Source organism: Pistacia vera, unplaced genomic scaffold, assembly GCF_008641045.1.
Source record: "Pistacia vera cultivar Batoury unplaced genomic scaffold, PisVer_v2 Contig691, whole genome shotgun sequence".
Classification (NCBI taxonomy): Eukaryota; Viridiplantae; Streptophyta; class Magnoliopsida; order Sapindales; family Anacardiaceae; genus Pistacia; species Pistacia vera.
Genome location: NW_022196547.1, coordinates 482,281 through 492,616, shown reverse-complemented (window position 1 = coordinate 492,616; position 10,336 = coordinate 482,281). Strand labels below are relative to the sequence as shown.

Genomic DNA, 10,336 nt, shown 5'->3' with positions numbered 1-10,336 from the left:
AAAATGGCGACGGTGGGACTGGAATAAGAAATTGAGAATGAGATGAGAGTTAAGAGTTCAGAGAATGAAAGTTTAGAGTCGAATTGTTTTAGTTAGGGATTTCAATTTTCAAATCCCTTTTTATTTTAAACAATAAAAGGGTATCCGCGAGCACCCGCAGGTTTACCCGTATAACCCGTTGATAATACGGGTCGGGGTACAGGTCCAATACATTAGACCCGTACCCTATATTTTTTAATCGGGTATGGGTCAACCCCCACGGGTCTAGAGCCGTTTTTCCAGGTCTAATGTCAGCATATAAAAAAGTTTGAAATTTAACAAAAACACTCGTAAAATTACACATAAGTCCCTACAGGTTTAAAATCTTGTAAAAACACCCTTAATTACACCATCGACATCGACATTGACAACTTAGGCCAAATAGGGCCTTTTTCTAGTGTCAACAACACACCCCATCACCACGAAAACTCTTCCCTCAACCTCCTGACCAAAACCTATCTCATCTCACCCTTGTTCGCCTTGCTAATCGACAGCAACAGCAGGCTGTTGCCACTAATTTATTTTTGCGATTTCCAATCGTTTCACTCATCGAAAATCATCTCCGTCACCACCTTTCCACTCACCAGTCCTTCCTCTTAGAAACCCTTAACATTTTAGCATTCAATTGTTCATTAATCATTGTCCAAATTTCTAGGGTTTTCAATAAATAGTAAATTTGGTAACACGACCCGATAAAGGCCTCAAGTGCAAATTCAACTGGTCAAGCTAGGCTGGGTTTTAAAACACTGGGTAACACTTTCAAATGGCATGAGAGTAATGACTTGAATGATAAGAAAGTTATCAATTCATATACATTATTGTCAATCGCTATTTGTATTGTGATATTGTTTAACAAGTTTGTTTTGATTTAATTGATCCAGTTATTCCCTCCTAGCTAGTGAATAGCTAAGATGTAAACTTACAGTGCGAAGCATAGAGTCTAAACAAATTGTGCATTAACATCAAGGTTTTGTCCCCAAAAAAAAAAAAGAAAATAAGTTTCACAAGTGCCATTGAAAACAAGATCATTTTTACCACCAACAACCTCCAACATGCTCCACAAATGCCAAAAAAAAATAAAATTTAATACAGAAGTGTAGCTTGTATATCAGTGGAGAGAACCAGTTTCATGGTAAATGACAGGAACCCCAGAAATATATTATTAGCATACCGATGAAGAGAATTGAATCATACAACACAAGCTCTATTGTGGGAATTCCATACACTGGATGATGTCACCTAGCTCAGATTCTTGCAGCCTCCTTTCCATCCTGCTGAAGCATATATTCTCTTTTCATTTCTTCCAAGACAGCGTCATTAGTGCTGCAAAAACAAACCATGTCAGATACCTGAATTTTCAGACTCAATTTTTCAATCTAAGTTTAGTCTTTGAGATGATTATTATGTCTTCACTCTTACTTGAACTTATATAATCTGCCGTTGTCAAGATTAAGCCTGCCAAAACATTATCTCCTATCTTGGGACTCCATTTTTGTCAAATAAGGTTATATATGTGATAAAATTTCAACACCACAACTCAAACCACATCCTGAACACAACAGTTACAGCCAGTCATAAACGTGACATCCTTTTTTTCCATTTTTTTCATTCATCTGCTTTGTAGTTCAAATGCAGGAACACAATAAAGGCCGTTGTTCTTTCAATCAATTCTCCCTTAGTCTTTTGGACCATTGATAAGACATGATACTTATTGTTCAGAAACATAAGAGTTGAGCTATACATGAATAAAGATAGGACTTTTGATGTCTCCACAAAAACAAATGTTTGCTAGAAACGACAATTTTCAGGTCATCAACAGGTCCAAAGTGTATTAAATTATTGATATTTATATTGATTAAGTGCAAAACAAATGCTTGAATCAGTGAAGAAATTTCCAACAAGTTCAATAGGTACCATTGAAAATTGCAAGAGATGCAGTAATGAAGAAACAAATGATCTAAAATTGACAATAAAGTGATGATCAATGGAAATGAATTGTCCAGAAGTATAAATGTTTGTAGACTGGAACCAATTCCGTCCATATTCATATTTTCCTTATCATCTCTAGGCACATCTAATCATGTTGATGAATAATGATATATTCTAAAGCAAAACCAACTCTGGAAAAAAGTGCATTAACATTCCAAATAAAAGCCCTCAGATATTTAATAAAACATAACATGTATATAGGCAAAATAAGAGGGAGGAGGGGTTGCAAAACATTTTGCAATTCATGCTATAGGACCTGATGGTACAACAGTGAACAGCCACGGAAGCTATGAATAGATCAAATATTTGGTTAGATGTTTTATAATCATCATATAACAGATAAAAATGGGGACCTGTATCGGACACATTTCAAGATCCAGGACTGAAACCTCCAATCATGGATTTACATTTCTATTTTATGTTTTAAAAAAAAAAAAAAATTACTAAGGAAATTATCCAAATGAAATCTATCAAAATCTGAAGCTACTGTCAGCACAAAGTTGACTCAAATGATTCTTAATCTTTAACCTTTGATCATATTTTCATAAACACATTTCCTTTACAAATCACAGGCTGATCACAGAAACATTGCCAGATGGAACACTAAAACTCTCTGAGTGACATGGACAAGAGTGTTAAATTTCAGTCTTGCGGGCAGTCACTCAATGCAAAAATGCTAATAAAAATGTCAACAACCATTTGACATTTCTAAAAATATAAAATAAAATAAAATAAACAATGCTCACCCGAGATAGCAAAATGAAATCTGCATGTAGTGCTCATACTGGGGAAAGGTAAGAATAGAAAGCATTTTCAAGTACAAATGCTTCCCCTTTGAAGGTTTTACGAAAAGACACTTCTTAGAAAAATGCCGATCAAGCCATTTAAATCAGACTTTAGATACTTTTTTAATAAAGCATTTCAAATATTTTTTCATCATCTAAGTAATTTCCTTGTCTATTTCAAATCAAACACTACAATTGATGTATAATTCATAAATGCACTTTCAGCTCCCAAATACATCCTTACTCAGTTCTCTAATACTAATTCTATTAGCAGAATCATAAAGCTACATCCTAATATCATCCAAACACATTTTAAACAATAAATAAAGAAAGAAAAACATGTTTCTCCGACAGAATAAACTTACTATTGATGAAGGCAATTGTTTAACTCTTTAGCTTGTTTGCGACACTGCCACACAATCGAAAGTGTTTTTCCAGCAGCACATTCAGCATACTTGGACGTGTAACGATCACATTCTTTTAACGCCTTTTGCTTCATTTTACTCCGCAAAGCTACCATTTTTTTTTTTTTTTTTTTTTTAATTAAAACATTATTGCAATTTCAAAACAAAAACATAAACTTTGCGCAATCAAACAAGGGTTTAATTTACATATAGTACCTTCTTCTACTTTCTTCTTCACGTGATTCTCTCGTGCTTCCTGAACGTATCCCATTTGACGGAGCTTCTCTGGTAAAATGATGTTCGTTCCTTGCTTGGATTGTAACAGCTGCGAGTCTTTGAGGAGGAAGAAGATATGAAGGTTAATTTACTTATTGGGCTTCTGAAAATGTAGTTGGGCCCTAAGACCCAGTTTAATGACCCAAGAGAAAATGGACTAAGCCCAACAATCTAGGCCCAGTTTAGTGACCCAAGGAGAAATGGATTAAGCCCAACAATCTTAGGCCCAGTTTCAGGAGTAGACAAACAAAACGGTTCCATTTTATAGTTGAACTGAACCGTACCGTCCCGTACAAGAAAAAATTGTACCTTACTGTGTAATCTTACAGGAAAGAAAAGCAATTGTCTTAATGATCTTTTCAGTTTTAAACCAATGAAATGAATGTCTAGGTTCTACTCATTACTTTTTCTTATAATTGACCACATTCTCCCAATTAGATCATTTAAGTTTTCTAGCTTGTGTTGTGGTTCCCCCACCCACTCATTGAACTTTTTTTTTCAATGTTCAATTTTGCCTGATAAGCTATATATTTACTGTAACTTTGCATATTGAAATGCCAGTTGTATAATTTGATCAAGGTTAGGATAATGATAAACAAAACTTTCTGAAATCCGGCCATAGCCTGCAATTGTCTTTATGAGATATTGTTATGGCATCCTAGAACTAATAATGTTGACCACCAGTGAAATAAATGCAGGCTTTTTACTCCAACGCAGAACAGAGAGAGGCAATGGTTGCAGCTGAAAGAGTCAGGTTGATGAAAGAGTCAAAAAGATTATGAACTGAAAAATAAGGTACTGACTTCGAAATGATTTTTTTTTTTTTTTTTTTTTTTGTTGGAAAGTGTATGTGATATCGTTACGACAGATATTTGGCTCTATTGAAAAATTGTCTTCTAATTGATCATATGCAGGTTTGTTCAGATAATGACAACTTTGTTGTTATCAATCAAAAGGGTATGATCCCCATCATTAGACCTTCTTGCTAGAGCAGGGGTAAGTTATGAGCTGCTAATAATGTCCTAGGTCAATGGCTTTACTTGCAAATGACAATTTATTATTTAGTGGTTTTTTCCATTCCTTTATTTTGTTTGCAATTTTCTAATTTTATGATTGTGCAGATAATTGCCCTTAGAGAGCAAAGAGAAGAAATATGGAGCGATTGGTGTTGGCATGTGGAGGAGAAGCTGTAAATTCTGTTGATGATTTAACCTGTTGTCTGGTTGGGCTGGACTCGTATATGAGCATGTCCTTGGTGAAGAGAAGTATACATTTGTAGAACAAGTGGAAATCCTCATTCTTGTACAATTTTAATTAAAGGTACTAGAAATGTATTTGTAAAACTAACTTTCTACTAATTTTTAAAGTTTCATTTTTATTCTCAAATCAGCTAAATGATTAACTAATCAATATTTCTGATATCATTTGCATCATTTTATTTCCTTTTACGGCTATCATATCATCATTTTTATTTTAAATGTTGTAGGACCTAACGACCATACAATTGCTCAAATTAAGGATGCTGTGCGTGATGGGTTGAGAGCAGTAAAAAATACCATTGAAGATGAAGCCGTTGTATTGGTAAGTTATGCTCAGTTGGTATTCTCTCAGAAATCTTATTAGTTGATTATGCCTTGAAATTGTGTCTATGATGGAGTATTGCTTTCGTCTGTTCAATTTGCTTTTAAACAGTTTGCTTAGATGATAGGTTTTGTTATATATTCCTAATATTTTATCAGATGAAAGTTGACTCATTAACTAGGTAAAGTTGAGGGACATAGCTGGCAGTTTGAGGGACGCACTTTCAGCCAAATTAATTGCTTTGTTCAACTGATTACTCTTATTGACTGTTTAAGAAAAAGACTCTTAACGCATGTTTATTTAATCTGGTCAAAAATGTGGATTGCCTTGCTGCCCATAGGCTTTAGCTCAAATGGTGAAAGAGTGGGGTGGTGGCAGTGGGACATATTTAGGTGTTTATTACAAATTTTCCCTTTGAAAAAATTATTCCTTGTTATTTGTGTACTTTTTTTTTTTTTTTGTTTTTGATGGTGAGGTATGTTCCCAATTGTGTTCAGGGGGCAGGAGCGTTTGAAGTTGCAGCCAGACATACCTAGTCAATGAAGTGAAAAAAACTGTTCAAGGGGTATATTTTGTTAAATCTCCCTCCTATAAGATTTAGTACAACAATGCATCTTTTGAATATTGTTAAGTCTACCAACTTGGAACAGCGTGCTCAATTGGGTGTTGAGCTTTTGCTGGCTCTTCTTGTTGTGCCTAAGACACTTGCTGAGAATGCTGGGCTTGACACTCAAGATGTGATCATTGCCCTCAGGTATGCATACATCTTTGCTCTATGTTCTGGTTTTCTCTTTTACGATATTAAGAGGAAAAAATATAGATTAATAGTGTTCTATTTCATCTTGATGTTTATTCAGGCGGAGCATGACAGAGGGAATGTTGTGGGATTAAACCAGCACTCAGGAGACCTTTTGACCCCCAGATGGAGGGCATCTTTGACAACTACTCTGTGAAGCGTCAAATAATAAACTCCGGGTATGCGAGAATGTGTTTACCATCACTCCCACTTGTGGGCTGTCTTTTCTAAGTTTTTTTTCGAGAAAGTGAGCCACAATAGTATTACTGCTTCGGTGCATGGATTTTGTGGTTGAGAGCAAAACTTGTACTCTATTTGCAGGCTGTAATTGCATCTCAGTTGCTATTGGTGGATGAAGTAATTCGTGCTGGTCGAAATATGCGGAAGCCAACTTAGCTTGTTGATGTACTTAAGCATATAATTTTTGTCATATGGAGGTTCTCTATTACTGTTGGCTGTGGTACTATGGGTAGCCATGAATGATGGAATGTGAAAGAGGGTGGTTTTGTTTTGACAATTGTGAACCCAGGCGCCCATCAAAAACTTATTGAGAGAATCCCCATTTCTGTGTTCAGCTCATGAATGAAACTAATTTTGTGCTATGTAGTGATTTAGCCAATTTTTCCACAATCTTGTTTTATTTTTTCATCTTGCAGTTAAATTCAGGTGTCTAGTAGTCTAGTAATTATATCTTGTATTTCCTTATATACTGCAGCATGCAAAAAATGGTATGTGGAAAATAGATGTGTTTTATGTCTTTGAAGTGCTGAAGATTCTTTTTCTTTGGAAAGTGCCCTTGATCAGTTTGCATTTGCAATTTTATAATTCCAAAGAAGTAATATTACAATTAATATCTTACTAATTTTTTCTACAATTCTGATGTAGTAGTTTATAATTGATCAATTTGCAAATGTGTTCCCCTGCTTGCTATGGGTTTTGCCTTTTGCCTTTTCAATTATAAGCTCTCATATTGGAGTTGTAAGAAAAAATTTATAAGATTGGGGTTGTAAGTCAATCTTATCCAATTTAGAATGAGTATATTTAGGGTTGGAAATGGTTGAATCTGGGAACTGATGGGAAAGTAGGCATGGCAATGTTCCCCGAGATTTTGGGACCGTTTCGCCCTGCCCCTTATGGGGCGGGAAGCCCGATTTTTTGTGGGATGGGGCGGTGGGGGGGGTGTTTTAATCTCCGTCCTCGGGGATGGGGCGGGAGTGGGTGATGCCTTCCCCCCCAGCCCCGTATAATATATCAAATTAAAAAAATGTATATATATATTACTTCACTAATATCCCTAAATTAATTATACAATTATCTGTCTATATAAACCCATATTTTCTAATTTCCTCACCCTAAACAATTGAACAAGAACAAATTTGACCTATATTTATGTATAATTAATTATGTTTAAACGATTAATTAAGTGTTTGTCATGTGAACGAGAATTAACTATTGTGTTTGGTAATGCTCAAATTAATTATGTTTATATAAAATTAACGGGGCGGGGACGGGCCTTCAACATTCCCTTTGGGGCAGGGAAGGGGAATTCCTGGCATCCCCGTAACGGGGATGGGGCGGGGGTGAGGATGATTTTGAGGGTGGGGATGGGTACGGTGAATAAGATCCCCGCCCGCCCCGCCCATTGCCATGCCTAAAGCACTTTGAGATTGCTTTAAACGTTGTTTACTACCTTTCTCGGGAAACCAATATTGATTTCATGGTTACGGGCAAAAATCTTTGAAGGGGAGGTTACACTATGGCATGCGATGAGAGTTCTGAGTCTACTGACTTTGATGATAAGAAAGTAAATCAATTCATACATTATTGTCAATCTCTTCATATACATTAATTGATCTAATTATTCCCTCTAGCTAGCATTGTTTTAAACTTGGACTGTACCAGTTGATCAGAGTAGGACTAGATCGGTTGGTTGGACTAGGACCAGACTGATCGGACCAGATCTGATAGTCTCTCTGATCTGGTTTAAGTTTAAGGTTTTTTTGATATTTTTCAAAGTTATAGGGAGTACTTGTAATTTTTTGGGGGATTTTTGAAATATTTCAAAATTTTAGGAACTAATTTGTAATCTAGGACATTTTTTAAATAAATTAATTTTCAGAGCCAAATTTGCAATTTTGTCGGAGTGTTTTGTAATATACTAAAATTTAAGGAAATATTTGTGAATTTTCAAAATATTTTTATTGCTGACATCATCGGTCCAACCCGTTGGACCGGTCAACCGGGACCGAATACCTTAACGGGTCTCACAACGAGTCAGGTTTAAAACAATGCTAACTAGTGAATAGTTAAGATGTCAACTTACAGTGCAAAGTATAGGGTCTAAACAAATTGTGTATAAACATCAAGGTATTGTCCCAAAAAAAGAAAAATAGTATCACAAGTGCCATTGAAAAGAAGATCATTTTTACCACAACATGCTCACAAAAGCCAAAAAAGTTAATACATAAATGTAGTGATACCAGTGGAGACCAAACCAGTTTCATGGTAAATGACAGGAACCCCAGATATCTTATTAGCATACCAATGAAGAGAATTGAATCATACAGCACAAGCTCTATTGTGGAAATTCCATAATGGTATTGGTTATGTTCTTTTGTCTAAGCATATATTTTATTCTTTTTGTTGCAATTTTACTGTTTCCAGTATGGCTTGTTAGTTTGTTTATGCTAGTTGATGTTTGTGCAGGATATTGCTTCGGCTGAACTTGCTCCTACCAGGGCCGGCCCAAGGGGTAGGCAGGTGAGCCACCTGCTAAGGCCCCCAAAAAAAGGGCAAAAAATGGTCCAAATTTTTATAATTTTTTTTGAAAAATATGCCACCAAAAAAAAAATAGTATACTATTTCTTATGTTGGGCCAAAAAAAAAAAAAAAAAAAAAAAAAAAAAAAAAAAAAGATCCAAAAGAGTCTAAATTATTATAAACTTTTTACATATATTCTCACCCGAAGTTTGAGAAATAGCAAGTTTATACCTCTAGTTTAATATATTCCAATTTACACCCCTAAATTAACACATTGAATTTCTTTTAACAATGAAAGGCTAAAATGGTCATTTATATGTCTCAAATTACTCACCCCCAATTCAATCTCAAAATTGACCTTCACATAAATCATCTCTGCCCCTCTCCTGCCACGGCTGTTTGGGCTTATTCCAATTGATTTTCTCACCAAAATTGACCGGAATCATATTTATCATTTCGCAAGTGTTTTCCCATCCTTAATAGCCCTTGATTTGGCCCATTTTTTATGAATTTGCAACCCAGCTCCATACCGCGTGAACAACCATTTCGGCCTTTTCGGCATGTATCTGATGTGTTGGCCTTCCCCGACACCACCATCTCTCCCCTCAGCCTCTCACCAAAAACCCCTATCTACCTCATCCATTTACTCTACCAATCACAGCCACGATACCTTTTTTGTTGCGATTCTCAAGCATTTTCCTGTCAATTCTAGCATTGGAATCACCCATTTCACCACCATGCTTCTCCAGCGTTTGCTCTCCAAAACCCCCACCAACACTATCCAGTAGCTCAACAGTCGTCGCCACCTCTCCTAGTAATTTTGCATCTCACGAGGTAAAAAAAAATTTGAAATAATTTTTTTAATATATGTTTATATTATTAGAAGACCCCAAAGTAACTCTTGCCTAGGATTACAAATGTTTTTGAGATGGCCCTGACTCTAGTTACCCATAGAGACTGGGACGGCTCTTTAACTGTGTTTTATTATGAAATCCTTAACTCGCCTGCTCGTGCTTGCAATCTCGCTAAGCAGGTGTGTATACATAGCTACTTTAATCTTTTTATATATGTTCTTGTTGGACAATCTGGGAAAAAACATGGGATGATAGCTGATGCAGGAATTTTTACCTCATATGGTAAATTTTGAGTTCCATTTTTATTTCGTGGTTGTTCTGCACTTATCTTTATTGATCTACTCGGTACGGCTGATAACTTGATATTACCTTTTTATGAATGATATTTATTAACATTCATTATTAACACCTTTCAACACTCACTGCAATATTACCCATGCAAGTGTTCATACAAGTCTACGTATAAAGTGAAGATTGAATAGATAAACTAGTATGAAAAGAAATTAGGTTTATAATATTACAATAAATAGGATCGAATGATTGACCATCCAAGGGTAAAATGCACATCAATCTATGAGGCGTTAGCCAACATATGTACTGTTTAAGGTCTCAACAAAATTATGGTTAAATGTCATTATTTTTCGTTTCCCAAGGTTTCACAGAGGCTCCGATTTCGAACTTAGAGAGCTCCGACAGTTTTGAATTTTTTCACTGCACTTCTTTGATTGGTGAATGTTATATTGCTAAGGACATCTCCAATCGCCAACACTAAAATAGTGTGAATATACTCTAATCCAATACTAAAAATAATATACAAATTTGGTATAACATTGTTTATCCACACCAATTGGT

General features: G+C 35.5%; 1 protein-coding gene and 1 pseudogene across 1 annotated transcript; one reads left to right on the top strand and one right to left on the bottom strand.

Annotated features, from left to right (window-relative positions):
* Nucleotides 1-968: 968 nt before the first annotated feature.
* Nucleotides 969-3,585, bottom strand: LOC116113875 (uncharacterized protein DDB_G0275933-like). The gene is made up of 3 exons (XM_031400040.1): nucleotides 3,434-3,585; nucleotides 3,179-3,326; nucleotides 969-1,362 (listed from the first exon to the last, which is right to left on the bottom strand). Exons 1-3 carry the CDS (start codon nucleotides 3,486-3,488, stop codon nucleotides 1,284-1,286), a joined length of 282 nt encoding a protein of 93 aa, XP_031255900.1. The 5' UTR covers nucleotides 3,489-3,585; the 3' UTR covers nucleotides 969-1,283.
* A 578-nt stretch (nucleotides 3,586-4,163) lies between these two features.
* Nucleotides 4,164-6,317, top strand: LOC116113822 (annotated as a pseudogene).
* The last annotated feature ends 4,019 nt before the right edge of the window (nucleotides 6,318-10,336 follow it).